Source organism: Lytechinus variegatus, chromosome 6, assembly GCF_018143015.1.
Source record: "Lytechinus variegatus isolate NC3 chromosome 6, Lvar_3.0, whole genome shotgun sequence".
In the NCBI taxonomy this organism is placed as follows: domain Eukaryota; kingdom Metazoa; phylum Echinodermata; class Echinoidea; order Temnopleuroida; family Toxopneustidae; genus Lytechinus; species Lytechinus variegatus.
In genome coordinates, this window is record NC_054745.1 from 46,897,794 (window position 1) to 46,917,826 (window position 20,033).

General features: G+C 40.3%; 2 protein-coding genes across 2 annotated transcripts; both read left to right on the plus strand.

Annotated features, from left to right (window-relative positions):
* The first annotated feature begins 257 nt into the window (after positions 1–257).
* LOC121417564 (forkhead box protein A1-like) lies at positions 258–13,701 on the plus strand. The gene is made up of 5 exons (XM_041611301.1): positions 258–1,611; positions 6,288–6,330; positions 8,994–9,192; positions 10,645–10,910; positions 11,907–13,701. Exons 1-5 carry the CDS (start codon positions 674–676, stop codon positions 12,135–12,137), a joined length of 1,677 nt encoding a protein of 558 aa, XP_041467235.1. The 5' UTR covers positions 258–673; the 3' UTR covers positions 12,138–13,701.
* A 3,214-nt stretch (positions 13,702–16,915) lies between these two features.
* On the plus strand, positions 16,916–19,823 carry LOC121417563. The gene is made up of 2 exons (XM_041611300.1): positions 16,916–18,597; positions 19,190–19,823. The coding sequence occupies exons 1-2, from the start codon at positions 16,920–16,922 to the stop codon at positions 19,234–19,236; spliced, it is 1,725 nt and encodes a 574-aa protein (XP_041467234.1). The 5' UTR covers positions 16,916–16,919; the 3' UTR covers positions 19,237–19,823.
* Positions 19,824–20,033: the final 210 nt, after the last annotated feature.

The window sequence follows — 20,033 nt, forward strand, 5'->3', positions numbered from 1 at the left end:
ATATGTTTGTATAAGTATACAATTTTGCTTTAGATTTTAGAGGAAACGGGAGTTGTTTACGTTGAAAATGGCAAATGTCCAAAATACACCTGCTACGTGAATTTATCGGCAAGCATAATGGCTTGCTTTGACGACGACTAACAACGACCAATCAGAGGCAGCCATTTATGCGGCAAGTCATGTGGGGCGCAAGCGACCAATCCACGACGGGTTATTTAAATTGCCATTCGTCTTTGTTCATTGCATGCACACACTCAACGGGATTTTTTTACTACGAGATTTGTACAGAGGTTCGTAATAGAAAGATTGTGTGTACTACTATGTTATGACTTCGTATTCTTTCTTATTGCATAAAATTTCCGAACAGTGAGACCTGAAACTCTACATATCTACGTGAAAAATATATTTTCCCTTGGATTGGTTAGAATTTTGGAGCTGACAGACGCCTACAATTTTCTTGCAAAGCTGTTTTCTACAGGTGAAATTCGATTTTACCGTGTGGGACTACAACCACAACGGCCAGTGCGCACGTAAGGCATACCGTTTCGAAATTGTTATTGTATGAATTTCTAAATAGGTCGGACTACACCGAAGTGAAGTCACTCGTGCACTCGTTTGGCGTAAACAACTCTCTTGTTTTTCATGTAGCTCGTGATTTTAACTTAATTTCATCATGGATTTCTACGGAGATGGATCAGTAACTGAATTATCGGTGAATGATGTTTTTGAGAATGAAGTGCAGAGCGAAGTGAATGAGATTTTGAGATCAGATTCTGCTCAATTTTCACCCGCACCCCAGTCGACGGATCTCTCCGCGCTGCAGACGACAACCTTGGATTTAGATTCCACTGAATTTACGTTGCTGCCGAGTTATTTTCACGAGCAAGCCGTCCAAACCACAGCCCAAGATGCGAATCCAACTTCAGTTTTAACAACGACAGCCAATACTGTGGATTTGAGCCAGATTACTGGGATGGATGGAGTGGAAAATAATATTCATAGTCTGCTTGTGGACCCTCAAACAGGCATGCCTGTTTCTACCAGCACGCTGCAGTTGGACCCCAACTCTGCCCAGGCCAGTCTTCAAATGATCGTCAACAGCCTCCCTGAGCTTCAGGCACAGATAGCTGCCTCTGCCTCGTCCACTGAAACCCTTGGTCTGAGTAGCATTGGAAACATCATTTCTCAGTCCCCCATCCTTTCTCTCAACACACAGCAGCAACAAGAGTCACCACTCATTCTCTCAACGATGTCAACCGGCTCGCAAAGTGGGAACCAGAACTTGACTTTTCAAAATGGCACACTGCAGGCAACTGATCTCTCTCAAATCAACCTATCAAACTTTAATGAACTTGCAGCACAGACTCTCATCTCACAAATCCAACAGCAGCAGTTACACTTGGCCAATGGAAATGTGCAAAATGGTTCAGATCTGAACTCGGCTCTCAAACTTCAGCAACAAAAGGGGAGTGTTCATCCAGCGAGTCCAAAGGCAAAGGCTGAGAAAGTCTACCCGAAGCCGGCTTACTCGTACAGTTGTCTCATTACAATGGCGTTGAAGAATAGTCAAGCTGGCTGTTTGCCCGTCAGTGAGATTTATCAGTTTATGTGGTGAGTATTTTTTAATCATGGGATTTAATCTTCCTGTTTAAATAGGGGAAGTTTACTTCCTGACAAAAACTAAAAAAATCCAGAAAAATAGACTATTGTAGGAAAACCAGTTGAAGAATGAGAATGTTGTTAGAAATTAGAATTACACTCTACATGTAATACCAGTAGCAGTAAGATCTTGATGTCGTCTTCTGAAATTCTGCGTCAGGTGTCCTACAAAATGCTTGAATAATTAATGTTTTATTTTGATTTAATGGTTCATGATGACTATTTTTCTTGCAGGAGCATGTGTGAAACATTTTTGTTGGTGATATTCTATAGACTCTAACTTTAGGCCTAACTGAATGTAAAACCATTTTCAATAAAGAGATTAGATGTGTGCAGTGCAGGACTGTTTTGGTATAGTGCACCGGGTAAATCATCAATCATTTCAACAAAAGATGAAATGATAAAAGCTTTTTTAATCTTTTAATGGATTTTCCTCAAGTCTTTACCTGTGTTTTAAATTATTTCTTCTAGTTTTTTTTTTAAATAAATACTTAAGTTTTCATCAGGGTAAACTTCAACTTGGAAGCTTTAGTGACTGGAATCAATTTGTTTGCTCTTGACTAGTCTGAGCCTAGAAGTAAGTGAAGTGATGAGAAGAGAGTTCATTAATTAGAGCTCTAGAAAAAATTGTTTGGTTATTCATGTAGGATTTAACATTTTCTATATAGTCTAAAAAGTATAGAATATAAATTACACCAGAAAACTATATAACACAGATGGCTTAGTGCTTGTATGAATAATCATGTTAGTCTACATGTATTTGCATTGCAAATATACATGTATTTGAAATCTGTCAATAACATTACTTCATCTTTATTATGCCTGTAATAATATTGGATATTGAATTTGGGTAAAACTTTGGACAAAAAAATTGTGATTGGACCGTCCTCATACATGTACTATCTTATTAAGTCTAACCTTACCAGTTGTGCGTACATGTGTAATACGTTGTTATAGTGAAATCATTGACCTTTTTGTGAAACACCCTACATTTAGGGTACCATGTAATGAAGGTTGTTATTTCTTATTTTGACCTGATATAACATGATTGGACTTTTATATGTTCACATCAATTGATTACAAATTTGAACTCTTGGAAGCTCTAAATTTTGTCAATTTTTGTCAAGGCAAGTACCTGTATGATGTGCTGGAAAAAATGTAGCCCAGTTTTGAGGTCCTGCCTTCAATCTGTCATCTTATACTGTATTCCTCAATTTTGAACAATTCCAAGACCATTATTCATTAATTGGATATTCTCTTGTCTTGTCTTTCCGTTAATGCCCACAATCATTATATTGATTATTATAGCATATAAACGTCAAGATTGACTTGACTTACTGGGACCGGCAATACACCGGGTGAACACCCTACTCTTTGACGAATAGTGTATTAGTTTTTAATAACATGAATATAGGTTATGACTCTCCTATACACGGGACCAACATTTGCGTCCTTTCTGATGGATGTAGTGTTTTCCAACTTCATTCACACCTGCACTGAATACAGTGGTGAGGCACGGTAACACATAACGCTATAGCATCAGATTTTTTGTTAGACGCGTTTCGGCATGAGCGGGACTCGAACCCCTCACGTTGAGATCTACGATCTTATCCGAAACATGCGCTCTAACCAACTGACTGAGCTATGCTGCCTCCCTCTTGTATCATTTTCAATGGTTGACACTACTAAAAAAATTCATGTACACTAGCTTATTACAATGTATATATTTTATAAGAGTCAAGACTGGCTTTACATGTATACACTTTAGTTTGTAGATTGGATGGATACAACTTAAGTTGACCCCTAAAAAAGTCATGGTGTTTACTTTATGCAAGTAAAATTTCAATTGAAAATACTTGGCTACACAAATTGTTTGGGGAAATTATTTTTTCTGTTCCTAGCAATAACACTAGTCCATCAGGTCACACTTGATGAATCTTATTTCGTAGTTGTGGAAACTGTTCTAGTGATCTTTGAGTGTTCAATGTTTTGATAAAGCCTGATTTCTCAAATGTCGTCTTACTCATTAATTCATACGCTGTACATTAGAGGCTTTATCATTATTCACAGAGGCAATAGTGAAGATGCAGTCTGTGCTTTCAATGCAACTTTGAAATACATGTAGGCTGACTTATTTGGCATTATTTGATTTGAACTCTTGTTTCCACCAAGTCAGGTCCATTTTGAACACTTAGCTCTGATTGCTCATTGTTGTGATTTGTCTTGTAAAGGTACATGCATAATATTCTGAACAATAAAAAAATAAAAATAAGATCTAGATTACACCATGTTTTAATCATGAAGATGGGACCTTTTCAGATCCTGCTTTGTCTTCCAACATCTTTGTCATGATCTTGGAATCCAGCTGTCATCACATGTTCTTTGTCCTACATTGTACTGAAGGCATTTAAACTGGGTTACATAATAATACAATAGTTCCCCCAGTACACTTAGGCCCCCTGCATTGTACCAGTAGATCAATAGCGTGTACAGTCAATGGAGGTATTGGGTGGGTGTACCTAGAAATCTCATCTGAATAGTCTTGCTGACAAGACCCTTGTCCAGGCTTTCTTTAAATCCTATAATGGTGCATTGACTCTATTTAAAGCCTTTATGAATCACACTGATTGCCTCATAGTGGCTGTTTCATGCACTTGTCATGTGATGTAGAATTTACTGAATGTCAGTGATGTACTGGTTGTAACTGGCTAGTTACTAACTTGTTTTACATTATACTTTAGTACCCTGTTTGAATCATTTTGATATTATGAAGTACAAATTATTACATGTATAATCTAGAAGTAGAACTACTTTTATTGATTTTTTGGGGCAATCCAGGGGGGCATTTCATCAGCATTTTCGTCCGACAAGTTGTCAGATCTGATATCTTTCCTCGATTCTGATTGGCTGAGAAGCACTGTTACTATGGTAACTGTCGGATAAAACAGGACTTGTTGGATAAAACGTCTCCACAAGTCCTTTCATGAAACGCTTCCCTGATGAGCCTTTCATCAACATTTTTGTCTGACTTTTATTGAATTTGCTGTAGTTGAGAAGTTTCAATGAAAGGACTTGTCAGACCAATTTTTCCGACAAGCCCTGTTTTATCTGACAGTTGCCATGGTAACAGATTGTTACCATAGCAACTGTCAGATAAGACAGGGCTTGTAAGTTGTTACCATAGTAACTGTCAGATACAACAGTTATTGTTACAAATGATAGAATAATTTGTCTGACAAGTCCTTTCATAAAATGCTTCAATGGTGCTGTTTTGAACTCATCCAGGCAATCACTAAATACATGTTCATTTAGTTATCATTTCAGACAGCTTGTAACTTATTCTTTTTCCAATTGATGTTAAAAAACTTTCACTGATTTTTTTTTCTGATACACGTTTCATTACAAGGTTTGATTCAACCATTGAATTGTTTTTAAAACTTTTGATCAATATGGGGTCTGCTGATAAAGACTAGTCCATTTGTTATTGGGTTGTCCAGTTTGTAAGGTGTGAGTAAGCATGATCTTATACACAACCCATGTTACTCCACCTACACAGTGACACACACACAGTGTGTGCATCAAAACAATAGTAGTTTGCATTGGGTATGAGCCAAGGAGGTGTGGCTTGGTGACTGGTTATTATTCATAGTTCTCCACATGTGGGTGTACTCATGCTTTGAGAATGAATGAATGAAAGTGCCTTGCCTACTTTCTTGTGAGTAATGGCTCCTGTGCAAGAGTGCATGTGTTTTGGAACTGAACTTGTACTATTTTTGGTCAAGTTTGTCAACATTCACAGTCACATGTATGTACAATCAGCCTTAGTACAATGTAACAATTGTTACTTTCTAACATCGTGTTCCTTCTTTCTACACTACATGTATATGCAAGCTTCTTTTAATTATCTTTACTGTCGTGTCTACAGTGGTTACTCGTAATGTAGTAATTCTCATGTAATTCTTACCATGGAGCTATTACAGAGCTCCATGTTCTTTTACTGTACACCTTTTAAACAGACAAATGCAGTTATACCATAGAGGTAATAGCTCCATGGTTATATATTTGTCAAAACATTGCAAGAAAAATAATACATTGATTTTCAATCAGTACATTTTTCAGTTCATATTTTTTTATCATAATTTTTTTTTTTTGGGGGGGGGTGGAGAAGGCAGCTGTACTTTCTCTACTTTACACATACATGTACATGTATGCCAAAGTCAGTGCTGAACCAATTGATATACATGCCAGTACATCTAAATGTTTTTCATATATATTATGCAAAATTACTCAAATTGACTCGATTTTCTAATTCACACTCACGAATAAACTTGTTTTCATGAGTTCATTTTAGACTTGTATTTTTTTTTTCAAACATTTGGTACATTAATTATTTTTTTGGGAAGGTTGTCTGAGTTTGAAGTTCATCAGGATTCATGGATATTTACATGGGGCACCATTCATGTAAGTTCTTTAGGTGTAATACATGTAGCATAGTGATATATTTCAATGTATTAATTAAACCAATCATTACAGTGCAACATTCCCCTAGATACCTTATTCAATCTACTCTTCAACTGGTGTTTTTAAACCTGACAATTCTAATAAAAATGTTTTGTTGTTATTTACAGTGAGAACTTCCCATACTTCAAGACTGCACCAGATGGATGGAAGGTAAGCTTGGAGTTTCAAATCAAATTAAAATTAAAACTAAAATACACTCACAAATACATGTACCCCCCAAACAGAGGCAAGTGAACAAAAGCCCATTCCAGAACTATATGACACATCCTAATGTACAAGTCCATAAATCACAATTTTAAAGTCAGTCATTAAAGGTCAAGTCCACCTCAGAAAAATGGTTGATTTGAATCAATAGAGGAAGATCATACTTAAGCACAATTCTGAAAATTTCATCAAAATCGGATGTAAGATAAGAAAGTTATGACATTTCAAAGTTTTGCTTATTTTTAACAAAATAGTTAGGCCCTATATGAACGAGCCAGTTACATCCAAATGAGAGAGCCGATGATGTCACTCACTCACTATTTCTTTTGTTTTTTATTGTTTGAATTATATAATATTTCAATTTTTACGAATTTGACGATTAGGACCTCCTTGCCTGAAGCACAAAATGTGTTCAGGGAGGAATGAAACTTCATTTCACATGACAATGACGAGAAAATAAAAACATTTCATATTTCATATAATAAAATAGAAAAGAAATAGTGAGTGATGTCATCAGTTCTTCATTTGCATACTGACCGAGATGTGCATATAACTGTTTTGAGAAATGAAGCGAAAGTTTAAAATGCCATAATTTTCTTATTTTACATCCGATTTTGATGAAATTTTCAGTGTTACATGTTTGCTTGTTGAATTTTTCTCTTTTTATTCAAATCAAGTTTTTGTTGGGGTGGATTTGTCCTTTAATTTTGTTCTGGTGTACAGAATTCAAAATTAAAACTTTTTTTTCTGCAATGATTTTATTCTGTGCTGTTAAACTTAATGTCCTCTTCTCACGATGTACACCTAATAGGGGTGTGCAGCTGGACTTTAAATGGTTCTTACATGTAATTGTCTTGTCAAAAGTTAGATTTCATGGAAAAAATGTATTTCAAACAAGTTTAGACCTTGGAACGTTAACATACATGTACAAATCATGATCCTTGAAAAAGAGTTCTGATTTCAAAGAAAACATGCTGGGGAAGGGGGTGGGGCTCAGTTGTGCAGGGCAAATCCTGTGGCACATACTGGTAGTTTGAAACCCCCCCCCCCCAGATATTGGCATCCTCTACAGGGGCAACCTGATGTGTGTAATGTGGTGTTGACCTACCTGTAGAAGAGTGATTTTTGACAGACTGTTCAAGTTTGAACCATACGTTATTTCTAATCTAGTTTGCTTAAGTACATTGAACAATGAATTATGGAGGAAAAGTGCGCTACTCAAATATTGTGTGAATCATATTAAAGAGAAATTCCAGTAGTTGCAGTAAACACTGATTTCATGAGAAAGTCTGTAAAACAAGGTTTAATTGTCAGTATATCATCGAGGATCTAGATCTGGTACAATTACATTAACTGAACTTTGTGAAATCTTGAAATCTACGCTGAAAAATGTTCACACCGAAGATCCCCAACACAGAAAAGCGCACGTGGGGCAATGTATAATTATTGCTTAGAGCGTCGGGACCGACGCCCTACCGGAATCATGTGCTTTTTTGCTGATTTCTCAGCAATTACACAATTTCTTCCAGAATCCTTTGGCACATGCGTTTTATTTATACAAACAAACACTTTGGTGGTCATTTCATTGGATTCTGTACGAACTCATTTTAATATCGTTACCAAAACTAGCATTTACCTTTAAGAGTGAAACTGATTTTACTTTTAAATGACATTGACATGGAGGACTCAATCTTCATAGCCATAGAACAGGTGCATCAAGTTATTTTTAGCACACCCCTCTATTCGTACACTAAAGGAATCTCCCCTTATTATTAAAGTGCACTCACCCATTGTATTGACAGACCTCTACCTGTTTGTCCTCTTCCATTCAACCAATAGGGATCCAGGAATTGACAGGTGTTTTTCTTTCTGTATTAGACTTTGATTTATGTTTACAAAGGTCTTTTACATAACGTAACAAATCATTTGTACAAGTTTAGCATGAGCTGATCCCTTCATGTACATTGTTAAGGAGATGAGGGGAAGTATCAGAAGCTCTATTGTTTTACATAGTTTATTTTTTCTGAGCTTTAAGACAAAAGTTGACAATCAGCTGAAATGTGCTGTTTCCAAATATTCAAACTGAGCCAGATTTGTAAATTTTCATGATCGAAACAATCCTCCCAAATTCAAAATTTCTTGCTTGATTCAGAATCTTTATGAACTCTAGAGAGCAACTGAATTTCATAGGGGTGTGAGAGATCAGATTTTTTTCAGCTTAATTTCAGCTTATTTGGGCTTCCGTCTGTAAAAAAGTATGGGAGCTCTTTCTATTCCAGACTTTTTCAGATTTTTTTTTATTCACTCACACCCCTGATTTAAAAATGTTTATTGAAAATGATTACAGTCAATCAAGTTTGAAGTGATTATTTTTACCGTACTTTTGAAAGCTCATTCATATTGGTGGATTCCACTCACCAAGATTTTCACATTGTAATTTTTGAAGCAAAAATGTAGGGTTTTGTAATGAATAAAATGATTACAATGAATTAATACCATCAATGTTCCCACTTCAAAAGTACGTGTATTACAGCACAGTATCTCTAGATGATTTAAAATATTTTACAGTTTTATAATCTTGGTGTTGGTTCTCTTTGTCCATCATACAGAACTCTGTCAGACACAACCTGTCACTAAACAAATGCTTTGCTAAGATAGAGAAGCCACAGGTTAATAATAGTAATGGTTCAGCTAGGAAAGGATGTCTGTGGGCAATGAATCCAGAGAAACAAGCAAAGATGGAAGAAGAAGTTTATAAATGGACTCAGAAAGATCCTTCTGGTATTAAGAGAAGCATGGCTAAACCAGGTAAGATCACAATCCATTGACTATCATGGCATTGTACATCCATCCATCATACAATCTATGATCTCAGTATACTCTGCTCTATCAAGATTATTTACGGGATGCTGGGAAAAATGTGTTCACTAGAGGAACAATAATTCTTTAAATTATTGATTATTTCATTTACAATGCAGTATGCATGCGCAACTGAGTCATAACAGTTTTTTTTTACCATTTCCTGCTGCCAGAAAAAACTACTAGGATTCTTTGCTTCTCATCCCGAGATGGTGCTTAAACTACAGCAGTCTAGAGCTCTCATGTGCAAATGCAAGAATTCGTATTATTACAGGCTGATAAATTCAAAGACCTGTGTATGATCTATATTTCCATTGTTGATGATGTCATGAAACTCTAGGCTGGGGTTAGTCTACAAATGTAGACCCACTTCTGCAGTGTGTGTACCTCAGCTGATTCAGACTAGGTCTCCTGAGGCTGCAGAAGCTTTGCTCGCCCTTTCAGGCTGGTTCGCTTCGCAAACCAGCAGATCCTCACGAGCCATTCAGAGTCTGCATAGCAGACTGGGCTGGGGTATGTTGGGAGATTATATGGCTAGGGTTGATATCTCAGCCGTCGATTGTGCGATCCCACCTACCTTGGCATGCAGATTGTCTGGGACATAATCTACAAATATGTGTACTGGTATTAATTTATTTCTTACGAATTGCCATTAATTATTAATTGATTTAAGTTAATTTATGCATAAATAGTATGCAAAATCCTACTAAAAAAATTATCAGATCAAGTATTTAAAATATTCATTTGTTTTTGGACCTATTGTTTTTCTTTGTTTTTTTTATCAACTTTGTTGGGGATTCTTTTGAATCCTAAACAGCATAAAATAAATCCATTTTGACCAGCAAAACTAAAATAATCATTTTTTATGATTTCTGGTTGAAAACACAATTTGCTTTGACTTCATACACAAAAACATGATTTTGAGCAATGTTTGGTATATGACGTGCACTTACAAAATATTGTGTAATTTTGAAACCGTGTACCCAGGTGTCACAAATTTGGTCTCAAAAGATGGCAAAGTCAGCAAGTGGCGCAGTAAAAAAAAATTGCATTGCATGGCAAATATATTGCACGAGTAATTGTTGAGCCCCCCCCCCCTCTCAGGCCTACATACTGTACATGTACTGTAGGGTTATGATGGATAATTATCAGAGTCTTTTACTATGTCAATTTCTTCAATGATCAGTCAGTCTGCAGGACATTGTAACTGATGTCATTGATTGGGGACCACTGGACCAGACAAGTTCAGCCCAGGCCTTGTGAAGTTAAACCTTTGGTAGGGAATAGCAGTGGCAAGAAATGTTGATTTAAATTTCTTTTCTCTGTTCATTATTCCGTTTCATACGATTACTTTGAGAATACATGTCTTAACATTTCACTCCCAACCTTGATATTTTTCAGAGGAATTCTCAAGAATTGAAGCCCTATCCCGGATCACGACAGCCTCATCGCCAAAACCTTCACAGAGAGAATCCACCCCACCCATAGCAACGGTTCCTCCTCCTCTTCAGAGCATCATCTCAACGGCAACCACTACAACAGTGACAGCATCAGACACCAAACATGAGACTACACACAATACTGTCTTTGCTGAACAGTTCTTCAACCCTAGTCTTAATCTACTAGACCCTACATTAACTCAACTCGATGGTGATCTTGGTTTACAGGTGAGCTATAGCATTACAGCTAATGAAGATAGATTGTCATTCAAAAACATGCACACATGTGCATGTGCGTGTACTAAAAAAGACATATTTACAGAAACATGATCGAGGTACACAATGTACTTCCAAGTTCCGATGAATGCGAACCTGAATGATTAATGTGTTTGATACTTCATAGCTTAAACTCTGCCATTGTAACTTCCATGGAATTTGTGATAGTTATTGGCTGTGTATCATTTTCTGTATAAAATAGGCATCTGAACTACAATCTGTTTTATATGGTGTTGTATTTGGTTTCACCACAAAGCACTTTACATACAACTTTCTGGTGTTATGAGGCAGGAAGGAGGTGAATATTATCTCGGTTACAAGAAAAAAAAAGGGTTAGGGCTTATAATTCTTTTCTAGAGTTATCTTTTACAAAGTCATCTGTGGGGTGTTGCAAGAAAGTTGCAATCGATCGCAAGTTGCAACTGATTGTCACTGGCCAATCAAAATCATTGTTGCATGCATGTTTTCCTAAAAGGGCAGACCCTGAGCCAATCAGAATGGTTGTTTCAAAATTATCATTTATTTGCAATTGATTGCAACTTTCTTGCAACACCCCACTAGGTTGATAAACAGATCATCCAGAAGATAATAATTCGCTTAATTATAAAGCGTGGTATCAATCTACGACTGTTCAAAGCACCTCACACTTATTTTTACCCAGTCACTGGATTCATAGCTTTTTAGCATCCTGTTATAGGTGCATACTTGCTAAACAAAACACAAAGATGGTTGTTTCCTACCGGTATCCAATTAGCACCTGGGTGAGAGTGGCAAAGTGTGGATTTACGCCTTGCCAAAGGACGTAAGGCCACGGTGGGATTCGAACACAAGACCCTCTGATTACAAGATGAGAATCAGAATCGCTACACCAAGGTGCTTCCACATATCCTGTTTCTATATTTTCCAAGATTCTCATTCAATTATTCTTATTGTTTTTTTCATCTCTAGGACAATTTGCTGGACACCTTCAACGACATCAGTAGTTTAGATGTGCCTATGACAACATCACCATTCACAGCCTTCAGTTTTAGTGGTCCAATTCTTGACAGCTCACCATTAAAGGATTCCACGCACACAGTATCATCAGCATACCTACTGGACTCACCACAGTCACACACTGCATCATCACTACAATTCTGCAGCCCAACGAGGGCGCCCCAGGTCACAGCTTTTATGTGACAATCACAGAGACTCAAAGCAGATGATAGTGAAGTTTCTAAGAGTTTTATATGAGAGAGAGAATTCAGGGGCTTGTTTCATCAATGCATTACAACTGTTGTAACTTCACCATTGTGGAAGTTACCATGGTAACGGGTCTCATCAGCCAATCACCATCAAGGTTTCCATGGTAGTCGCCATACTTAAGAAATTACTAGAATTGTAACCTTTTGTGAAACAGGCCCCAGTTTGTTTTCATATTGATATGTATACTAAAACTATCTTTACAAATATTTTGTTGTTTTTATTAGAATGGGATGCAGGATGTAGCATGCAGTCATCATAGTTGTATATTTTGTTTGGAAGGGATTTAAAAAAAAAGTTGACTTGCCATTCGTAGAGTTTAATACTGTATGGTTTGCTAGAGCTTGATAGGGTTTTTCAATGTCCATTAATTATCTTGGATGTTGGACCACCCATTGTTCCTATACTGTAGAAAATTCTTACCCCAAAAAATAAAAACATTGAACTTTCAAATAAGATAATTTTTTTAAAGAGAATATTCTTAGAATGGGGATAAAGACAAATTATAATTGAGTAATCTGAACACACTGAAAGATGATTTAGTCAGTGTTTTACTACACCCATGATTATCAGGCCATAGAATGAGATTGTTTTAAAAAAAAATAGTCAAGTGATGGAAATTCCCATTGTAATTTGACAAGTGGCACAAGACACAACTAATTGGGAGAGGATAAACCAAAGTCAATCTAATGAGAAATTTTCTATCCTGTATTGTAGTAGTAGGATTTATTTACTCATCATAAATGAATTACATTCAGTTTACAATCCAAGGTAAACTTGTATTGTATACCTGGTGGCGTGATAACTCAGTCAGTAGAGCGGGGGTTTCAGATTCTGGCGACCCAGGCTTGATTTCCATTTGTCCTTTGGTAAGGCATTAATCCTCATTACTAGGTCCCTCTGAGAGGATCTTAAACCTGTCCTCTTGTTGTTTGCTTACAAGCATTCATGCTTTCTTACATGTAGTACTCAGGTAAAAAATCATCACCATTCCTTCATTCAATGTTAACTGATTTGTTACCCTATTAACTCCTGGATAGTGGATACTAAATTCTTGACTTCAGATTTAGAAAGTTCTTGCTCTTATAACCATACAAACTTACATTGTAGTACTTTACGCAAGATGTCTTTGTACATATAGATTTTTTTTATCTTTATAACTCCTAGGAAAAAAAAAATTGTACAGAAGTTTATATGAATATTTCTTATTTAGCCTAAAAAAAAATTTGAACTTGTTTGAAAATTCATATTTGGAAAGAAAAGCTTGTATTTCTTGTCTGATGTCAGACCTGTTGTGGCATGTATGCAATTTGCTCTATTTTAATGGCTTAGCAATTATCATTATTGTTCGTTGGTTTGTTTTGCAGTCTTCTCTCTGGTTTAAGCTAAACTATTTTTTTTCACAGGCATTTCATGTCTACACACATTTACCTATTCTGTGAGTCATCCTTCCATTAGTCAAATGATACCCTAACTTCAAGCATTATTTCAACCCTGAATATAAAAAACATGTGTTAATTAGATCTAAGTTTAATTTCACCTTTAAAAAGTCAATCAGATTTCTGTGGTCTCACAGCTATCTGCTTGACTTTAAAGGTGAAACTAAACTCAGCTGTGCTACCCCCCCCCCTTTCCGGGTCAAACTCATCCTTAACCCTAAATAGACTGGGCTATTTCGACACCTAAGAAGACTGGGGGGGGGGGCTGATTCAGCCCCCCCTTATGATCTCGGCCGTCGATCGCGCGATCGCGACAAAAATTGGCACACGTGTTTCCCATGGCATTATCTACTTCAGATACGCCATACTTACCTATTCCCTTAAAAGCCATTCGATCGCCACGCTCGAATACACCCGGCAAAAAATTTCTCCTATAAAAGGAGAAAAAGTCTGCAACGCAGACTAGAGCCCCGCACGACAAGGAGGGAAACCCCGCCCTATATACTATAAGTACCTTGCGTGCGTGGCTCACTTCCTCTTTCTTTTGCCGGCGCCCGAACCTAACGGTTGTGTGGCGCTTACGCTCAGTTAGAGTTTCTATACACCCAAACAGTACAAGACTTTTCCCAAAGTAGACAGAGGTCTCAGAACCCACGTCTCAGGGCAAAAAGTAGACAGAGGTCTCAGAACCCACGTCTCATTACAAAAGTAGACAGAGGTCTCAGAACCCACGTCTCATTACAAAAGTAGACAGAGGTCTCAGAACCCACGTCTCATTACAAAAGTAGACAGAGGTCTCAGAACCCACGTCTCATTACAAAAGTAGACAGAGGTCTCAGAACCCACGTCTCATTACAAAAGTAGACAGAGGTCTCAGAACCCACGTCTCATTACAAAAGTAGACAGAGGTCTCAGAACCCACGTCTCATCACAGAAGTAGGCAGAGGTCTCGGTACCCACGCCTCATCCGATCCCACAGCCATACCAGACGGAGGTACGTTTCAGGCCCCACGTCTATATTATCCGCCATAATGAGCCAAACAACTGGATCGAAAGACTCTCCCCGTCAGGGCCCCAATCAAGCCAGTAATAACACTTCCCAGAACAATACGAAAAAAGAGGATGGAGCTATGAAAGATGATGGAGGAAAGAAGACCCCAAATATAGCCAGGTCTAAACGAGGTACAGGGTTCAAAATCCCCCTCAAAGGAAAAGTCAAGACCCCCTCCCAGGCCAAACCCAAGGGGAAGACAGAAACTAAAACCCCTACTCCGGACGAATTAACCCTCGGGACGTCCGTCACCTTACTGGGAAAGATACCGAAGGGGGCCGAGTTTTCTTTGGACGACTCGGATAAATTCGAGACGATTCCCGTCACCAAGAAAGCGAAGATGGGGGAATCAGGGAAGGACGTAAAAACGGGTTTTCATCCCCCTGACGACACGGACATTGCCTCGGCGGCATGGTTCATGAAGATGTTCCAGGCGGCGCAAAAATGTATGAACTTGTCGAATCAGCCGATTGCAGGCGACACCAGCGCCCCTACCAGATCAGCGGCGCAGACCAAAACTCGGCCCGACAGCCCAGGCGCCCCGACACCGGACGGGCCGCTGAGGCGTGACGGAGTACCGGCGAAGCGGCCACGGCCAGGACAACGGGACATTGAAAGCCGTACTCGGGGGAGAAGCCCGAGTACCTGTCATGCTCCCTCTATTGATATAAATGAGGATGATTCAGACTCTGAATATGGCTACCATCGGCCCATAGCATCCCGCAAGCGAAAATGGGCAGACACTTTGCTGTCTCAACTTTCTACTTCAGGATCAGAGAGACAGAGCATTGCTAGCGGTCGTTATGAGAAGGAGGGGGCTTCAGTGATTAGTGAGGGTTTTTCTTCAGCTATTTTTGCTTCCAGCCCCAGCTCTCGCCATGATAGCGTAGAAAGCAAGCCTGTTTCGGCTGCAGATTTGATTACGAAATACTGCCCCCAGCTTAAGGCAGAGACTACCGACTTGGAGGAATCTAAGCCTATTTTCTGTCTCGATTCGGAGCTTGGGAGACAATCTGTCAACTCAGCTGCGGTGAAGCTTGACAAACCCTTCTCATCCTGCCTGAATTACCTTAATGACAGGGGAAGGGACTTACGTCCTACCAACAGAGTGGTTAAGAAGCACTTTCGCTTTGGGGAACGAGACTTTAAGCACGCTTTCAAGACTCCCACAGTCCCAGATGCAGCCTTTTGTGTTGGTGATGCTAAGGCTAAGAGATCGCGCTACTCTAATCAGAATCCACTCGGGTCACGTAGATTTAAGCGTATGGAGAGTCAGTTGACCTCTATTGACCAGGCAGCCAGGGCATCTATGCGCCTAGCAACCTATCACACATATCTTTTGACAGCCTTTCGGGAATCTGAGAGACTATGTATCTCCCCAGAGGATCGCAGAGACATATGGGAGTGTGTTATGAAGATTGCAGAATACCAGTTTGAACAGGCGTCGAGAACGGCCTTTGCACGAGAGCAAGACGTTCACAGGTCATTGACCTACTTCAGATTGAAAAAAATGCTACTCGACTACTCGAAAGACTGCCAGCCTGGGGGGATGACCTTTTCAGTGGTCGTTTTCAGGAAGTTTTAGAATCTTCCATCTCTGCCTCTTCCACGGCTGATAAGACAGTGTACAGGCTGTCTTCACATTCTTATGGCCAACGTTCCTCCTCACGTCAGCAGGCCTCTGGGCCGAGTAACCAGCAACAGCAGGCCCCCCCACAACGCGAGGTCAGGGATAGGAGGCCCCAGACCAATCAAAGGACCCCTAAGCCCTTTCGGGGTCGACGCAGATCGTCCCGCGGTTCTCAGTACCCCCCTAAACACTTGTGACTCCTTGGCCGGACCGTTTTCCCCAGACTTACTAGCCCCCATAGCCCCCGTAGGAGGAAGACTCATTTTCTTTGCAAAAAATTGGAGCCTCATAACAAGAGACAAACTAATTCTCAGGATAGTGCGGGAGGGATACCGGGTCGAGATCGACCCAGATTATCGGGACGCGTTCGCACAACTAAGAACCACCTCTGCCCTCCCCCGCTCTCTCGAAAAGAGAGAGGCTCTCTTAAGGGAAATCAACGAACTGGAGAGAAAGCGTGCAATTTCCAAGGTGCCCTCCAGCCGAAAAATTGTTTTGTCAAATGTCTTCCTAATTCGGAAACGGTCCGGAAAATTCAGGATGATCCTGAATCTAAAGAAACTAAACAGGTTCATCGAAAACAAGCCATTCAAGATGGAATGCCTCTCCAAGATCCTGCCCCTGCTTCGCCCCCACGAGTGGGCGGCATCTATAGACTTATCGGACGCGTATCTTCACGTTCCAATAGCAAAGTCCTCTCAGCATCTCCTAGGTTTCGCAATAGGAGGGGACACTTACCAGTATCAGGCCCTCCCTTTCGGCCTTCGCTCTGCTCCTCGCATTTTTACAAGGCTCGTCAGGGTAATTGCTGCAGAGCTAAGAAGAAGAGGGGTAAAAATTTTTTGTTATCTCGACGATTGGTTGATCCTCGCCCCCTCAGAACAATCCCTTCACAGACACTTGAAGGTCACTATCGCGTTAACGACAAATTTAGGCCTTCTCATAAACTGGGAAAAATCAAGATTGACTCCAACTCAGACTCCGGATTTCCTTGGAGCATTTATAGACATCCCGCGTCAGCTGGCAGCCCCCCTTCCCCACCGGGTTCAGAGAACGAGAGCAGTCGCGGAGCAACTCCTGTCCAGTCGTTTCTCGACTGCGAAGACTTGGCAGATTTTTCTGGGACTCTTAGCAAGCTTAGTGGATACAGTCCCCCTTTGCAGACTGAGGATGAGACTACTCCAGCTACATCTCCTCAAGTTTTTTCGCCCACCCATGGACGCCGAGAAAACCTACATCCCTCTATCTCCGGAGTCAATAGGGGCCATTCAGTGGTGGCTTCTTCCCTTGTCTCTGACCTCAGGGAAGCCCTTCAGAGGTCCCCTTCCGTCAGTGGTCATCCTAACCGACGCCTCAAACCAAGGTTGGGGCGCAGTCATGGACTCGAAGAGGGTGTGGGGGGACTGGACTGGTCATCAGCTGAATTTTCACATAAACAGGTTGGAGATGATTGCGGTGCAGTTAGCCCTCCAACACTTTGCATCCGAGATAGTGGAAAAGTGTGTCCTGATAAAGTCAGACAACCAGACGGTGGTAACATATCTCAACAAAGAAGGGGGAACTCGGTCAAGGACCCTTTGCAGACTGACTCTAGAGATTTTGACATGGTGCGACAGTCGCAACATCACGGTGAAGGCATCCCACATTCCAGGAAAGGAGAATTACATAGCAGACTTCTTATCGAGGGGACGCTATCTCCCCTCGGAATGGATGCTCCACGAGGCTGTGGCCAAGGAGATATTCAATCAATTCGGCAACCCACAGATAGATCTATTTGCCTCAACACTAAACAAGCAGATCACTACTTACTGCACCAAGCACAGGGATCCAATAGCAGTGGCGACAGACGCCTTCTCAATTCAATGGGACAATGTTTTCGGTTATGCTTTTCCTCCATTTGCAATCATCCCCAAGGTACTTCAGAAAGTAGAGGAGGAAGGAGCAACCATACTGCTAGTCGCCCCCTGGTGGCCCCGCCGACCATGGTTCTCAACGATAGTCGGCCTTCTGTGGGGGAGCCCAGTGATTCTACCGATGAGGCAGGACATCCTGAGTCAACCAGGGACCCAGCACTACTACCCCGAGCCCAACAAACTGAGGCTCACACTGTGGCCCATTACAGGGCAGCAGCAATCAAGGCTGGACTTTCTGAACGGGCTGCCAATTTCTCGGCCGAATGTTTACGGTCTTCCACACGATCAACCTACGACTCCAGACTCAGTCACTATGTTAGATGGTGTCGGCAGGCTAAGACTAATCCATGCAAGGCATCTGTAGGTGAGATTGCTGAATTTTTTATATCTTTGTATGACAAGAATTTGGCATGTAATACTATTCGAGGTTACAGGTCTGCCATAGCTGTCCTACATGAAGGCTTTGACAATGGTGAATCTGTTTCCTCCTCTATTTTTCTGTCAAGGTTATTAAAGTCCTTCTTTCTTAACAGACCCAGTAGAAGGCTTCTTGCTCCTGCTTGGAGCCTTCCCCAGGTGTTAGTCTCCCTCAGTCAGCCCCCTTTTGAGCCAATGCATAATGCATCTTTGCGGGATTTAACCATAAAAACTGTTTTCCTTCTGGCAGCGGCTTCTGGTCAGAGGCGTAGCTCTATCCATGCTCTTACCACAGCTCCTGAGCATATTCGTTGGGAGAAAAACAAGGTTAGACTTATTCCTCATGGTCGTTTTCTTGCCAAGAATCAACGGGAGTCCTCTCTCCCTCTTGAAATTGTTCTACCATCCATAAGTTCCTTTTCTTCAGTTAGGGAGGATAGGTTTTGGTGCCCGGTAAGAGCATTAAAATGGTATCTTGATAAGACTAAACAATTTCGTGCTTCCGATCAACTTTTTGTTAGTTTTATTCCCCCTCACAGGGCCGTCTCGCCGGATACTATCTCTCGTTGGATTGTGGAGGCAGTGAAATCTGCTGGTGATCCAGTCATCATTCACCAGAAAGTTAGAGCCCATGACACAAGAGGATTGGCTGCTTCCTGGGCTTTATTCAAGGGCGTACCCATGGAGGATATAATGAAAGCGGCATATTGGTCCAACACTAATACATTCACATCCTGCTACCTCTCGGATGTCCTCGGTGATGAATCCAAGTTTGCAAGGGCCACCCTGTCCGGTTCCCATCGCTAATCCAAGGTATGAGTTTAACTTTACAAGCTTGTCTTTAGTATCTTGTATAATAGATTTGATCTGTAGGGCCTCTTGGCTTTGGCCTGACCACCTCCCATAGTTGTTTCCGTGGGAATCTGGCTTTTAAGGGAATAGGTAAGTATGGCGTATCTGAAGTAGATTATGTTGTTCAGTAGTGAACACCATATCTACGAAGTAGCCATACTTACCTATGCTACCCTCCCACCTCCCCTCTTTCTGTTTCTGAGGTTCGTTTGCCTAAGAAAGAGGAAGTGAGCCACGCACGCAAGGTACTTATAGTATATAGGGCGGGGTTTCCCTCCTTGTCGTGCGGGGCTCTAGTCTGCGTTGCAGACTTTTTCTCCTTTTATAGGAGAAATTTTTTGCCGGGTGTATTCGAGCGTGGCGATCGAATGGCTTTTAAGGGAATAGGTAAGTATGGCTACTTCGTAGATATGGTGTTCACTACTGAACAACATAATCTACAAAACTATAACATAAAATTCTGCAAAAAATCTCATGTCTCATTAATTATGCTAATTTATGCATAAAATCATAAGTTTGCTCTAATTAATA

Bases quoted from the DNA above. Each gene is read 5' to 3' on its own strand.
- LOC121417564 (XM_041611301.1), top strand. From the start codon at position 674: ATGGATTTCTACGGAGATGGATCAGTAACTGAATTATCGGTGAATGAT. The intron at 9,193-10,644 runs GTAAGATCACAA...GATATTTTTCAG, and splicing joins GAGAAGCATGGCTAAACCAG to AGGAATTCTCAAGAATTGAA. The intron at 10,911-11,906 runs GTGAGCTATAGC...TTTCATCTCTAG, and splicing joins ATGGTGATCTTGGTTTACAG to GACAATTTGCTGGACACCTT.
- LOC121417563 (XM_041611300.1), top strand. From the start codon at position 16,920: ATGCCTCTCCAAGATCCTGCCCCTGCTTCGCCCCCACGAGTGGGCGGC. The intron at 18,598-19,189 runs GTGAGATTGCTG...TCCCCCTCACAG, and splicing joins TCCATGCAAGGCATCTGTAG to GGCCGTCTCGCCGGATACTA.